Source organism: Neopelma chrysocephalum, unplaced genomic scaffold (assembly GCF_003984885.1).
Source record: "Neopelma chrysocephalum unplaced genomic scaffold, ASM398488v2 Primary Assembly neopelma1_24, whole genome shotgun sequence".
Taxonomy (NCBI): domain Eukaryota; kingdom Metazoa; phylum Chordata; class Aves; order Passeriformes; family Pipridae; genus Neopelma; species Neopelma chrysocephalum.
In genome coordinates, this window is record NW_020897693.1 from 29,032,070 (window position 1) to 29,048,051 (window position 15,982).

Below are 15,982 nucleotides of genomic sequence, written 5' to 3' on the forward strand. Positions count from 1 at the left end.
CTTCATAGTGTATATGCCATGGGGAAAAAAAATCTTCCTTAAAAGTTCAGATAGATTTCTTGCTGTGAAGATAAATTCTTTTGCTTATACTGAAGAACTGTCTCTCCAAAGAAGCATATAGATGCATTGTAAAAATGCAATCCTTTCAAATCAAGGAAAAATATGTAAAATACATTATATGAGTCAGGTACATATGGTCACCAAAAAGAAACTAGATTGAAACAACTATAAGAAAACATCTGCCTTTTCTTCATACAAATAATAGTGGAAAAAGTATGAGTACATACTCTGATAGTATGTGTTTACTTCCTGAAGTTTAGATCTTCGCTCTGCAAAGCACTTATGCATATAAAAAAACATAAACAACAAACTAGTCTCACTTCAAGATTAAATTTATTCAATGTTTGTTAGCTAGCAATAAAGTTTGCCTAATATTTCCACCACAGATTGTATTAAGTCTTATGAAATTAACAAGAACAGGACTGTAAAAGGGAGGACAAAAGACCATCAGGACAGAAGAATTAGCGACATATATACTGCACAAACTGCACTGCAGTTTTGTGGACAGGGCAAAACTCAAGTGGAGCGAGAAATAGCAATGTGGTCCTCTCAGTCTTACGCTTGTGTAGAACAGGAACAGCTTTGGCCAGACTGATAACTACATCATAGTCTTAGTTCAGTGGCTTACAATTTACAGTCTCAACCTTACCCTACGGTCAGATACCTTGCCTGTTTGCTCTTCAGAGCTCACAACAAGAAGTTTTACATATGGCATACTACATTTTAATGAAAGTATTTTCTTTTTGAATAAAACAATTCTTTAATGGTTTGCCTTAATTCTAATCACTACCTGCAAGGCATTAGTCACAATTTGCTATCTCCTTCTTGAATGTGGACGTTGGTGGACTTTTCAAATGTAACGACACTAGTCTCTTAAAATGTATTTTAACTGAAAAAGAGTAAGTATTTCCAAGGGAAAGAGTTCAATTGCTAGCTTTCATTATGTCACCGTAACAAAATAATATTTCAGTTTAGTGTTCTTGAAAATCTTACTTTTGTCTGCAGTACAAGAGATCCAAGTATCTCCTAATGCTATGATCTCTCTTAGAATCCTAACATATAATCTAAATTAAACCTATTTTCTATGATTAATCTTTGCCTTCATTTTCCAAATTATTGCTAAATCAAAAATTATTTTGGCAACTTAATACAGCTAAAAGCAAAGTCCAAAATACTTAATATCTAGGTGACTTTGTGCTTAAAGAATTTTAGAAGGTTGGTTTGGCCCAATTTTCCTCACCAAATGCCTTGCAGGTTTTGGAAACTTGCTAGGGTTGCTGAAATGTACTGAGACTAATCTTGGGCAGTTATATGATAAACAGAGAGAGACAGTCTTCACTACAACTTTGGTTCTGACCTAGATGTCTGATCAAATCTCAGGTGTGGTACAGTATAAGTGTGAGACAAATTTGCTATACTTTTTGCTTTTTCAGTTTGATGGCAAGTTTTTCAGTTTTAATGTGCTAGTATATGCTTCTGCAAAAATATCAGGTTGGACAAAAAGTGAATTCTAGATGCTCTACATGGAGTTGATCCTTTCTGAGATAACTCTGAAACAGTAATTCATCATACCACCAACCTTGATCAAATACTGAGTTACCATTGATAAAGCTTTTGTCTTGTTAATAATTTTTTTTAATTTATATTGGTCAATGCACAGTTTTAATTTCTGAAATATTTACTTCAAGTCTCATTTCACATGGCTGCTGAGTCATGCTAGAGAACAGGCAACTAAGTTTTTGCTACTAATTTGTAAGTGTTCTTCAGAGCTCAAGCAGTAATGGATAACAAACAAAAGATAAAACATTGGAAGACCTACTGTAGGATGTCAGTCTTTAAGACTGGTTCCCACTTTAACGTTTTAACACGACTTTAATATTCAAACTGCTGCTTATATTTATGCTAACAATAACAAGCTCAATAACAAATAAACACAACAATTTCACCACCTTCACTGGTAGGCCTAAACTCATTCCAATAAATTCTTTATAGGCAGTATCTGTCGGCTTTTTCTATTTCCAGTCCAATTTACAGAAAAAAGTATTTCAGTTTTTCTTTGGCACTCTGCAAGTGCTGGGCTGCCACACGCCAGCAGCACAGCACACCATGTAACACACCAGCAATTCTTAATTTACAGTGCCTTCAGGCCAAGAGGTAAAGCTGAATTTCACCTTCTTCCATGCTAGAAGAAACAGCATTCATGGATCTGGTCTCACTCCTGCATGCCCAGGTCTGATAAAACTGACTCCACTCCCTACCTCTTCCAGCCGGAGACAATGTGCCCCTCTGCTCCTGCTCAGAGGTAGCAGGGAGAGGAAGGCTAGTGACAGAGAACTCATGGTAGCAGCAGTCTGAGCATCTTCCACATCCCTCTGATTACTGACTGATTAGGAGGCGTACCTCTTCCCCTTGTCAGATGAGCTTCTCCTCTCAATATCCTCCAAAACTCCCGTCAATATCCCTCAACTCCAATATCCATCACTTCCAGCATGCAGAGAGATGCCACAATTTAAAGTCCCTGAAAGCAAAGAAAACCAGAAACTATCCTATTTTCACTGCAAAAGCAAGAATCTCTTCCAAAAAGCACCTTCTTCTTCAGCTGGTGTGCCTGGTTTGTTAGAAAGATGAGTTTTTCCTGGTAGTCAGCCAGACTACTGACTCAGCAAGTCTGGAAAGTTCCCAGGAAATGATTGCTTAACCAGATTACACCATGGAAACTAACAGCCTGCATGGCTCCAAATACTAAATAGTCCTTTAGAACAATCATCCCAGCAAGGTAATCTATACTTTAGCAGCTCAGAGTATGATTTTCCAAGTGACAACAAACAGCAAGAAACATGTGCAGATACTTAACTGTCCATTCAAGCCAAGGACACTAATCACATCCACATACTTCAATTAAATTATGCCTTAAATTATGAAAATATCTAATAGAATCCAGTTTGCTGACACTTATTTTGAAAAAAAAAGTTTTGTCTTTTTAATTTCAAGAAGGAAGAGGTGCCGAGCTTTTTCCACACATAGGGCATTCCTCCTGACTCTTATTTAGCTGATGCCTTGCCCCTCCTTCTTGTTCAATCTCTTTGAATTTTTGGAATATACTGAAGCTACCCATGTGAGTTCTGTGAGCTTTGTCAAAAGCTATTAGAGGACACAACAATTTGACCACATTAGCCAGAAGCATAAAATCATTGAACAGAACCCTGTTATGGTAGGAAGAAGACAGTCTCCCAAGGGTAAAAACAGCTGAGCAGACCTTTTCTGCCTCGTCCAAATTCATTGCAAAACACAATTAAGAAACTTAAATAAATACCGATTCCCCTCAAATGGATTCAGCTGTTCTTATTACCTGGGTGAGTCTGACTGTCTTCTAGTATCACATCTGCTCCTCCCAGGCACAGAAATCAAACAAACTTAATGTAGATGCTGAATGGACTAGTGGGAAGCAATAAAAGCTGACTGCTTGGACACAGAGTTGGCCTCTTGGGAACAACGACGAGGACCGACTCTGCAATTCAGCTGCACAGGCTAGTCTAAAACATAAAAGAGACTGCTGTTTGCCTGACTTATTTTAAAAGATATTGACAGTCCCACTAAAAATGTCCCAGGGATTCTGACTAAACTTTACCAAAAAGCTTCATGTTCTACAAGAGTCAGAAAGGAACTACTTCCATTTTGACAATCACGCTTGCAGAAACACATTCAAGTCAGTAACCTTCACTCAGAAGAGAACAGGCTACACAACTTATACTCTCCTAAATATATCATTTTTCAAAACTGTTCACAAAGAAGTGCTAACCTTTTACAGGGTCAGTATCTAAAAACTATTGCAACATTGTTCCTGCATTTTACATTGCGATATTCAATCAGAAAGAACACAGGTACTCCTACAATTTTAAAATATTTGCCTTAACAAAAGAAAAAGTTATCATCAGCTAGGGTTTTTTATTTACTTGAATGACTGAGAAAAGTGATGTATATTTTTTAAAAAAAAACAAACAGCAATAACTGTTTGCATGAAGTTTCATGCAAGGTGTTGAAGCAGACTTGTTGAAACATGTATTTCCTTCCTATATTAAAGGCAGAGGATAAAGCCTTAATATGTTCATACACAATTTCTTCACAGGAAGCTACTGGCAAATGAGGTGCTAGATATCTATGTAACCACAGGAACTCTACATTTTTAATGCAATGCAAATGTTGACTTTCTTTGACAAATTAAACTATGTGACTGTAATTAAGTGAATTCAAGGAAACAAATCTTCAGTTAAATATACTGAAATACCACACTTAGACTGCAATCAACTGTGTTGTCTTTTGAGGCTTCTTGCACTCTTCTCTTTAAGTCAAGTGTATGATTTAATCCTATAAGCACCACAGTTAGATAGCTATGGTCTGAAAAAAATTTCACTTTCACATATGTAAACACATGAAAGAACTGCCTTCAGTAGAAGCTGTTAATATTAAACTATCCACAGATGGAAATTATTATGTACGCTGCACTTCCACTCAGACATCAATACCAGCAGACAGTGGTTTGAATGCTCTGTCTGTAACCTGCCTTATTTTGGAAATTAGCAAGATTACTCGGTTGCAGCAGTCACTGTGTGACTATGCTGACTTGCCAGAATCAGGGAACTCCCAAAACAAAAGCCCTTTCTTGACAAAGGATTTGCTAGTACCAGCAAGCATAGTAGGACTCACATAGCACAAAGCTTTTTTCCAGCATCTTAGAGACACAATTTTTTTCAAAACTGTAAGGTTTAGTTTGATCTTCTATCATGTACTTCATAATTTTAAGTATATTGTACATATATATATGTATATATATATTACATATGTATATATGTAATTAATAAATTATTTTCATGTGAGTATCTTGCACTATTAGAATGCCCACATCAGAAGCCAGACTCAGCAGCCTGATTGTGCCTAATTGCATAGAGCTAATAAGAAAGGGAAAAAATTATACACATGATGATACAAAGGTATACCTTTGTACCATAGCCAAATGAGACAATACAGTGATTCAATACAACACCCTTCAGGGAATCTTTGCACAATTCTGATTCATCCTATCATATACAAATATTGCCTTTTTCCTCCTCCTCCATCCTCCTTTCGTCCGTTCCCCCCCCCAATGTCTGTATAAATGCATCCCAGCTGACACTGTCTACATACCATCCTTACCAATTTAGGGATAATCAGCAGGTCTTTGGGCTTAGCCACAGACACTGGTTTGGAAAGTTTTGGGGCTGGACAGAGGAGGTCTAGACAAATCTGCTTGGTGAGGCTTGTCTAAAAAGTAAGTTTGGGGGCAGTAGGATGTTACCAATCCAGAAAAACAAGATTATATATTAGAAAGGAAAGCACCACTGAACATGTCCAGGCGATAATAATGGAGATAAAAGGCTGCATTGATTGCCACTATTCCTCAAAATACAAATAGTGTGATCTTGTACCAATTTAGTGATCTTGAACCAATTCACAAGACCTGGAACAAACATGAATGATGTCTCAGAGATACTATAGGGAAGTAAAATGTGTGCTGCAGTGTTTGCCCGTTTTTGGTATTTTCAGTATGTGCAAACCCTTTTGCTAGCACGTAGAAACTACAAGAACTTAGCTCTGAGTGTACGTTTCCTTAGAGGTACTACACAGTCCTAAAGAATTCCTATTGTTATGGTCTCAGAGCATCTACAAGTCCATTGTGACTTAGATGAAGGGTCATAAACTGACAACTATTATTACTGTATGTCTTTCCCAAAAACAAAATAGGTGATTTAAGAACAAGTGGCAACTACATGAGGACAAAAAACCTCTCCTCTTCTAAGCTGATGAGTGAAATACCCATAAAACCTCTCCATGGAATCACTAACAAGTAGTATTCAAAAACATCAGCAGACACAGCACATATGAAATTGCAGAATATGTACATCTTAAGTGGTTTACCATTTTCTCTTCTACCTATCTTCCTAGATATTTAAAAAATATTAGGTGCATGATCGATGCCATTTTTAATGCTTTCCTAAATATACATCTTGTAACTTGAAATTATTGGCTCGATCATATTTTATATCTTATCTAGTTGTACTGAATCTCTGAAACAATAATGCTGGTGCAAATTAGATCAGAAAAGTGCTAATGTAGTTTGAATTAGTTACAAGAAATTCAGTCCTACAGCATTTAGTGCATGGCAGATAGTACCAGGACTACTGTAATTTTATGGCAAAGCCTAAAGTAAGCCATTCCAAATTTACTTTCTGTATCCTTAAGTCATTTGATTCAGGGTTCAGTTGAACTCTGAATATCATAGACATGCAGCACTTCAGGAAAAAAGGGAACTACATTTTAAATATGTTTTGTTGATCTCGTTTTGATTTTCTGTAAGTTTCAATATTTTAAACAATTGTAAAAAAGCAAGAAAACTAAAAAAAAGGCATAAAATACTGTGGAATTAATTTAAATTCCTACTTCAATATTTAACTTTCAGTGTCCAGTGTTCAGTGTATGACCCAAGATTCACCTGGTGGATCTGGCACTAAATCTATGTGAACATTACTTAGGATTAATTTAATTACTCATAGCCTCTATTCTACCTTCTATTATTTTTAAATGAAATCTGGATTTTGGAGCAAATTCCAGGAGCACTACCCAAAACATCATATGGGTTTTTATTAAATATACAAATTTAATAACGTTCAAGTTCCCATTAAGATAGAGAGGACTGTGCAGTGTACATCACTGGAGCATGGGAGAATAACTTGAGGGTGACAGAATAAAACATAACTATGAGTGGTATTAATTCATAGTTAACTCGAGTGCCTTCAAGAGAAAACATAATTTTGCCTCTGAGGATCTTCGGTCTAATGAACTCTACTTTAGCCATCAGAAAAGGATTTTTACTATTTACAAGTGGTTTAAGGCATGAAGATGCTCTCCGCTGCAGCACCCCAGCACTTCCTTAACCCTTCCCTCAAGGGCCCTTTTTTTCCAGTTCAGTGACCTGGGGAGGCATACAAGGCTCTATAGGGACCAGAACTGGGAAAAGGAGACACTGTCTTCTGTAGGAGCGTGGGAAGAAAAGGCTTCTTAGAGTGGGTAGTTCTGAGTCACTGGAAACGACTCCCTATTTCAGTGGGGTAAGAGAAAAGGGCATTGCATTAAGTGCTGGGTGCAAGGGAAGAAAGAGAAAATAGCCACCTACAACTCAAGACAATTCCCTCCTAGAGTCTACTGTCCTAGTTCTGCAGAATCACTCTTCTATATATAGCTAAAAAGCCTCAAGCCAGCTCTGCTTATAACCAGTCTACAGAGGCAAGCAACACCTGGTGCTTTGTATTGTCAGTTATACATAAATACTCCTTTTAACTAAAACTATTTTCATTTTAAATTATTTAGCAAATAATAATTATAATTCTTGATTCTTCATCAAAAAGCAAAAATAATACATAACATTCCGCTTACCTAAGTCCCATTCCTATTTTAAATGCAAAGCTCAGCTACACTTTTTCTGAGAAATCACTTCTGATGTGTCCATAAAATGACCTTAATATATCAACATTCATTGCTTTTAGAAGAACAAAAAAACCTTAACAAAATAATGGAAACATATATTTAAAAAAAATAGAAATAAAATTCTATTGTGTTACATAAATGTATTTTGAAGTAAAAACATAGATGGTTAACATATTTTCTTTTGACAAAAGAAACACAATTTTGTTTTTCCTCCAAATACCTTTTTTGCTTTTTTTCATTACTGCCTTTAGTTGCTGCTAATTTAGGGTAATCCACCATCATAGAGATTGGTAGATTCATCACTTTTCAGACAGCACACAGAATAAAATTATCTTAGATATTAAAAAACCCCTGTTTTATATATACCTGTTTGTATTGTTTATGGGTATCCTGTGGAACTGGAATTCTGGGGCATAATACAATAACACTGTATGTATTTTAAGAAGAAATTAAAACCTCATCCCTGGAAGTTTTCAATGGGGCTTTGAGCAACTGGTCTATTGAAAGGTGGTCCTGATCATGGTAGGTGAGTTGGAACAAGACAATCTTTAAGGTCCCTTCCAACCCAAACCATTCTATGATTATATGAAATAAAGTTATTTCTTTCAAAGAGATAGATGTTTGGCCATGAAAAACTTCACTTCAGCATAACAAAATATTCCTCAGTTTAACTATGTAGTATTTCCAAAATGGAAAACATTTGCAAAGCCTGCTCTTTTCCACTGCATTTCAAATACATGCTGCAAGGGAAAGATGCCAACATTTCTTAGTTTCAAAAACTTGAAACATTAAAGAAAAATCAAACTTCTTTAGAAAATCCATACTGAAAATCAAAGAGAACAACCTTTGACATAAAGTATTCACTCAAACAAAAAATAGCACTGTTTTCTCATTTAGACTTGATACTCTTTTTGTATAGAGCTGTAACTTATTTGTAGACTGTTCATTTCCACAGAAATGCAGAATGCCAGACTGTTTGGGTTTTTTTTAAATGCAACCATAGTCTGAAAAAAAGAGCTACCGCAATAGTAGTATAGCATTAGAAGTTTAGTACTGGTGAGCACTTGAAGATCAGGTTTGTTCAGCTTAAAAATAAAATCTTTATTTTCCACATTACTGCAGCAAATTCCCAAGTCAAGTTCAAAAGTCAAGTTCAAATTTTCTTCCCATGTGTTACTACCAGTATAAAATAGGGCTTCATCTAACCAATAACCTCTGTCATGCCTAAGAAGTGAAGAAATCACTTTTGTTTTGATATATTCTAATGTTGTTAATTTTACTGTTTAGTAGAAGAATTATGATCCTCACTTTGGAATCTGGACTTTACTATTCTGATTTAATTCCTGCATTTTTCCACATTCATACTGATAATCCTAAAAGAGAATGTTGCTGATAGTATGATAGGGAGTAAATTCAGTACATACCTCATAGCCAGGGCTGACAGGAGACTGAGACAGGAAGTTGGAAAGAACAAAAAACAGAACAAAGAAATAAGGGGGAGAAAAAGACAGAAAACAACGTTACTTTAGAAGCAAGCGTGAATGATGGATCATATTATACTCTCACTCTTTGTTATAGAAGGGAATGCAGAAAAATTGCATTTGAGCTATGACATGTAAAATTCTGGGTTGCATTGTATCCTCCTAGTTCTACTTCATTTTTAGCATTTCTGTTGATGAGTTTCACACTACTAAGTTAAGAATCAGAAAAAGATATTGTCCAAATTTCAGATTTTTAAAGCTGTACTCAAATACAGTCCCCATTCAATTTTCAGCTCAAATGAAATACTTTATTGGCTAATGAAAACACTTATATCCAAACTGAAGCTGTTTCTGTGTGCGATGGGTCCCTATGCAGGGCTAATTAAAGTACAAGTATGTTTTGCATGATTCCCCATTATCCTGTCTCAAAGATTTTTCAAATGACACAATTTCATATGATATGGCATAACTTATTCACTTTATAAGTGTCATTTTTCCACAGGGCAGACTTACATGCCTAATTCAACATTGTGACCTAAAGTTGGTTCCTTTTAGGTGCACACAACATCAACAATCAAAAAAAACCTCCTGAGTTTAATAATTACATCTATCAAAGATCTTCAAGAATTTCTTCTCTCTCCACTGCTCTGACTCCACATGGTAACTAAGGGTGAAAATACATTTATTTTAGTCCTATTTAAAGAATTGACAGATATCTGATTGAATTCAATGCTCCTAAACAGAGCTTGTATTTTGTTAGCAGTGACTCAAGTGACACATCAATATTAATAAAGAATGATACAATTTTGCAAATGAGGATGATGTTTTTTCAGTATATTCACACAGACTGTAAAAAAATGAAACAAATTCCAAAGTGCAGGCTTTGATTGGTACCACTGTACAAACTGTCATAAAACTTATCTCAGAATTACTGCAGAAGAATGGAGTCCAAAGGACAGATCTGATACAGGAGAACTGACAAAGCTTATGCACATGTAAAAAGAGTGGAAGGGGGGGGAGGGAATTGAAATACATTCAATGCAAAAAACCCAAAAGAGAACAAAAGACATATAGAACCCATATGTGAGAGCATTTCTGAAAATCTGGTAAATGATACCATGATTTCATGAAATAAAAGTGAAGTCAGAAAGCTATTTGATTTCTTTAGGCTAATGCCCATCCCTTTACCTACTGTAAATATATTTTCTTTGTGCACGCACACGTGTGCGCTTGTGTGATGTTCAGAATCGTTAAAAGAGGTACACCAATGATTACAAGACCTTAGAGAAGTATAGCCTGCAGTACAGATGAAACTTACTGTATATCTTCACTGGCAACTTAATGCTTGCAACCATTTTGCAATACATAGCTTTGCCAAACAAGTATTTCATATAAGAATGTATCAGCAAACAACACAGACATATAATTAAACATGTTTTCAAATTGAAAATTTTTTGCTACGTTGTAACTGTACAGTGCAGTGAACATTTATAGACTGTATGGGAATATGCTCACTCATACAATTTTTAAGCAAAATTTCAGAAAAAAAAATCAGAATTAAGGCCAGCCTACACAAAAATTTTCTGTCTTGGCCTAAGCAATTTCTGAAACAACCTGCTGAGAACTATGATTAATCCGTAAACATTTGTTGCTGTAATTCACAGAACTTAAGCACCGTACTCATTTATGCAGCTTTTAAATTAAAAATACAGACTCATAACCTTAATTTCCAAGTAGCTTTAGACTAATGATAATCAGTAGCATAAGTACATAATTATGGTTCATAGATGGTACTGCATCTAACACCAGGTCTACATAACTTGCAATAGTGTCCTTTTAGTATGTCAAGTTTAATAAGTTTATTATTCTAATTGAGAGGAAAACATGATAATTGTTGTGTGTACTTATAAATTCTTTCCTCTCTTTTAAACCTTAAGGTTTTCAAAACTTTCACTTAGAAGTGGATTCATTTACACATTCTGTAAAATCTTAACTATTCAAGTATATTATGACCATCAGTGTTACAAAGAACAAACATGACAAAGGTAAAAAATACATATCATTGTCATTTACTCCAGTCAGCATTTTGTTCCCAGATGAGTTGATTTCATAACAGAAAACTAATAAATCAATGCATATATAAGTATACCATATATTTACATGTGCCTGCATGTATACATCTACATATACATCTACACACACACATCTACATACATCGACCACAAAGACCTGTTTAAGGATCTAATGGAGATTTCTCCTACTTTCTTCTGCACACTCAGAAATATGCTAAATACACGGGCTCCAACTAATTAACTATAGCCTTGGCTGTGACAGATACTCAGTTTGATACTGTGCTGTCTGGGTCACAGTGTTCTAATGAGGTAAACCTCTCCCATATAATAAACTAAGGGATATAATGGTCCAATACAGAAGAAATTCAACTTCTAGTTCCAGAGAAGACATTCTCCAAGATATAGCTACTCATGTTAGCACGGGTGGCAGTTTCAGATCTCGAAAATAACCTAATTCTTGACGAAGGAGGAGACTCTTGGGAGTATGAGAAGTGGCACATACCTTAAATCCACATACCTTAAGCTGGTACCTCCCTTTTATGTCAAGATGCCTTTTCTCACTTTATAATTTACATGACACCCTCCTCTGTAGTCTATAACAGGCAAAGCCAGATTCTATAGCACTAAATATCATTGTTTCTTATCAGCTCCTCCCATGGCCTCTACAGCTAGGGAATCCCATACCAGAAGGGCTTCATCCGGCACACTGGGTGAGGGTTCTGCAGAAACTGTACGAACAGTGCTGAGTCCTGTTAGGGAGACATTTGACAGGCGTCTTTTCCGTACACCACTGCAGTTGTTAGGGATTTTAAATGCACATCTCTTATGGTAGTTTAGACCACATCCTGAAAAGAGAAATTTAAAACCATCTGATTATGGCTTATTACTGTAAAAAAAGCAAATAATTTTGGATTTTTTCAAAAACAAGAATTCAAAAATACTACTCTTATTTTTGATTAAACTTTTTTCTTCTACTCTGCTCCTATATTCCAACAAATTTTTAGAGAGATAATGTTATCAGTTCCAAATAGTTACATCTACAACAGTATTTTTTCTTTGATTTTTCAAAATCTATGGTCTCAAAAAGCAGGAAATTTATTAATCAGCATTTGAGAGGTAAGGAAGTCTTTCACGGCAAATGGTATATTCTATTGGATACAGTCTATCAGAAGTCAAATAGTTGTGGCAAAATCAGAAAATATAACTATTTCCACCTCCTATGGACTGACAGTAATTTCAATTAAATAATCTGAATTAATGTGATATAGAACGAGACAAAGGCTGAGACTCATAAGGGAAGTAGAGCAAAAACCAGACAGTCTTTTCTTAAAAATACATATAGACCATTTTTTTGCACTTCAGGTTACAGGGCCATATCTAGGAGGCCTCAGAGCAGTCAAAAGGATCAGTTCTTTAATCAATTAATTACTTTGATAGGTCTTACTGTCTCTAACCAATTTAAAAGCAGCATCAGAGACAACACATAGAAACGGAATGGACAAGTCTCTTCTTGAGGCTGAAAAACTGCATCTCGCTGCAGCCTACCTTCGCATTTGAGTCCCTGGCGCACCAGCCCCCACAGCATCTCTCCACAATGGTCACAGAAGGCTGGCGCTCGATAGGAATGAACAAATAAAGCATGGGGCCGGATTTGAAAGTCTTCAAATGTAGCAGAAGCTGTAACAGCAAGATCATTCAAAAATTAACAGAATTAGAAACATACCAAATATTCTTCATCTATTTAGTACTTCATCACAGAACAAAGTAAAACTCTTTTTGGTCACTGTGATGATGAACCTTGAATTTGGTATTGTTCACTGTATTATATTTTGAAGATAAAAAGATTGATGATATACCTTCATACAACAATGACCACTGGAAAAAGCATAAAGCTGCATTTGCAAACCTGCAGCAGTAACGTCTCTGAGAATATTTGTCCAGTAAAAACACAGGAGGATAATAGCATATCAAACATTTACCCAAATTTCCAGAGTTCAATTAAATGTCAGAAATTTTTCAAAATACTCTTTTACAGGCTTGACACTCTACACCTGAAGATACATACATAAAATAAACCAAACACATCCAGTAAAGAAATACTGCAAGGTTTTTTTGACAAGTAAATGAAAATGTATCCAAAATAGGCCATTTCTACTGATGATTTGGTCTATTTGATTCAGCATTCTATGCTGGTATCAGTGAACTGATCACTCAAGTAAAAAATTCATATTAGAGTTTAAAAAGAAAACATGTAATGATATACCCAATCATCAATAAAAAAAAAATCCTTGCAGAGCAGCCTGGAAGATGGTTGTGCATTTCCTGAAGCACCAAATCCCCTCAAAGTGACATGAGCCTGCAACTAGTGTAACAGTTGCAAAAGTTAGAGGAGTTAGTTAAAGGCACTAGTGGAAACTACAAACAACTACAATGTTTTAAGAACTATTTTTAATACAGAGACAACCAGTACCCCAATACTTTTAAAAATACACAAACGAAATTTTTTCTTTTTCTTATTAAATATGTTAAACATACATCAGATGGTCTACTGAAAAATAATACCTGTTACATGTGGTTAAACATCAATCACATGTGCAAACATTCAATCTCATTCAGACTGCCATTTAAACAGATTATTTAAGTGTGTGCTTACTGTTCATAGACATCAGTATGAATGAACCAGGTATGTAGCCACTTAACAGAAATATTCTGCTCTTGAACAGAAATACATTCCTGATTTGCAACAGAAAGAAAAAAGAAAAGAAGGAACCAACAAAACACACAACCCCTTTTTTTTAATGGTTTCGTTCAAAGGAATTCTTAAAAGATCCAAGAAGGCCAAGAAGGCCAATGGCATCCTGGCCTGCATCAGGAACAGTGTGGCCAGCAGGAGCAGGGAAGTGATCCTTCCCCTGTACTCTGCATTGGTGAGGCCACACCTTGAGTATTGTGTTCAGCTCTGGGCCCCTCAGTTCAGGAAGGACATTGAGGTGTTGGAGCGGGTCCAGAAAAGAGCAACGAGGCTGGTGAAGGGACTTGAGCACAAGTCCTATGAGGAGAGGCTGAGGGAGCTGGGGTTGTTTAGTCTGGAGAAGAGAAGGCTTAGAGGCGACCTCATCACTCTCTTCAACTACCTGAAGGGAGGTTATAGCCAGGCGGGGGTTGGTCTCTTCTCCCGGGCAACCAACAATAGGACAAGGGGACATGGGCTCAAGCTCTGCCAGGGGAGGTTTAGGTTAGATGTTAGGAAAAAATTCTTTACAGAGAGGGTTATCAGGCATTGGAACGGCCTACCCAGAGAGGTGGTGGATTCACCATCCCTGGAGGTTTTTAAAAAGAGATTAGACGTGGCCCTTAGTGCCATGATATAGTAATTGGAGTTGGATCAGGGGTTGGACTTGATGATCTTGGAGGTCTCTTCCAACCCTACCTATTCTATGATTCTATTCTATGATCCAAATATCCTGGTTTGTTCCTTGTCTGCTAATGAAAAGAGAACCAAAAATCTGCATACCGATCAAGAAGAGGTTTTTAACTAAGCAGAAGAGAGTACCAATAAAGACCTATGCCCTGGAATCAGTTCCTTCTCTGAAAAGAACTGTTACTCTTAGGAAAAACTTTTCCAGAATTGTCCACAGAAAAATATGTTTCTAGTCTCAACCAGTCTTGGGATCTGTTAACATAGCTATACGGAATACGTACCATCCAATGACTCCAGTAATATCAAACCTCCCCTTTCTTAAATTTTTATTAGAACAATCCAAATCACCTAACAGTTTTTTAAATTCAGCATTTCACTTTCTTCCAGAATTATTTCATAAAAAGCCATATTAAAAAAGCTTACTTAATTCGTAAAATTAGGACTTCATAAAACAGTTGAACATATTAGAACATCCTGAAACTAAATTAAATAGTTTTATATTTATTTTAAAATGTAAGGTCAGGCATATTTTTCAGACTCAAGGGCTTTCAAACACATAAGGATACTTGTTCAAATATGTTATTTTCCTATTTTTTTCCAGACTTCAGTGGTCAAGTTCACTGTCAAGACAATGCTTACTCTGTAATAACAACAGTCTCCATGGTCTACTAGAAAACACAACTCATCACAGAATCACAGAATGGGTCAGGTTGGAAGTTAACACAGCAGGTCATCTGATCCAACCTCCCTGCTCAAGAAGGGTCATCCTAGAGCACATTGCACAGGATTGCATCCAGACAGTTCTTGAATATCTCAAGTGAGGGAGACCCCACAGTCTCTCTGGGCAATCTGTTCCAGTGCTCAGTCACCCCAAACAGTAAAGAAGTTATTCCTCATATCCAGATGAAACTTCCTGTGCATCAGTTTCTGCCTGTTGCCTTTTGTCCTATTGCTTGGCACAACAAGAAGAGTCTGGCTCCATCCTCTTGACACCCTCCCTTCAGAACACATTTTTAGATACTGAACAGATCTCTTGCAATTTTACTTTGTCTAGGACTTAGAGTGAACTATCTTTTTGTGTATATCACCAGATGTTTTTCTGTAATTCCAATCAAATCAAAGAATATATTGGAAGAATCAAGCACTCACACTTTAAAATACATTTTGACATTACTTATAATATGAAAATACATTTATAGTCTTCACTTGTACAAAGAGAACAAAATACAGGTATATTAACTTCCCTATTTAATGCATATTGAAGACAGGAATTAGGACAACACCTCCCCAGTAGATCACTGGCCTGTGGAGTTTGAGAAGGGTTTGTTTTTCTGGGCCTCTACTATAACAGCACACAGCCACCAGGAGGAAAAGTTGCCACAGTCAGGCAGCAGACACCTCTATAGTCCTGCCATATATGGGTATCAACT

At 36.2% G+C, this 15,982-nt stretch overlaps 1 protein-coding gene across 5 annotated transcripts in view; it reads right to left on the minus strand.

The window, feature by feature from the left end:
- Positions 1–15,982, minus strand: part of PRKD1 (protein kinase D1) — a 128,961-nt gene that overhangs the window by 30,028 nt on the left and 82,951 nt on the right. For 3 of the 5 annotated variants that reach the window (XM_027709344.1, XM_027709369.1, XM_027709362.1), the window contains exons 3-5: positions 12,677–12,808; positions 11,816–11,976; positions 9,003–9,026 (exon numbers count right to left, since the gene is read on the minus strand). In XM_027709344.1, the coding sequence (XP_027565145.1) occupies positions 9,003–9,026; positions 11,816–11,976; positions 12,677–12,808 (317 nt within the window). Of the gene's footprint in view, positions 1–9,002; positions 9,027–11,815; positions 11,977–12,676; positions 12,809–14,975; positions 14,981–15,982 lie in introns of those variants that run through there. The other 2 variants (XM_027709379.1, XM_027709354.1) reach the window with 2 other exon arrangements.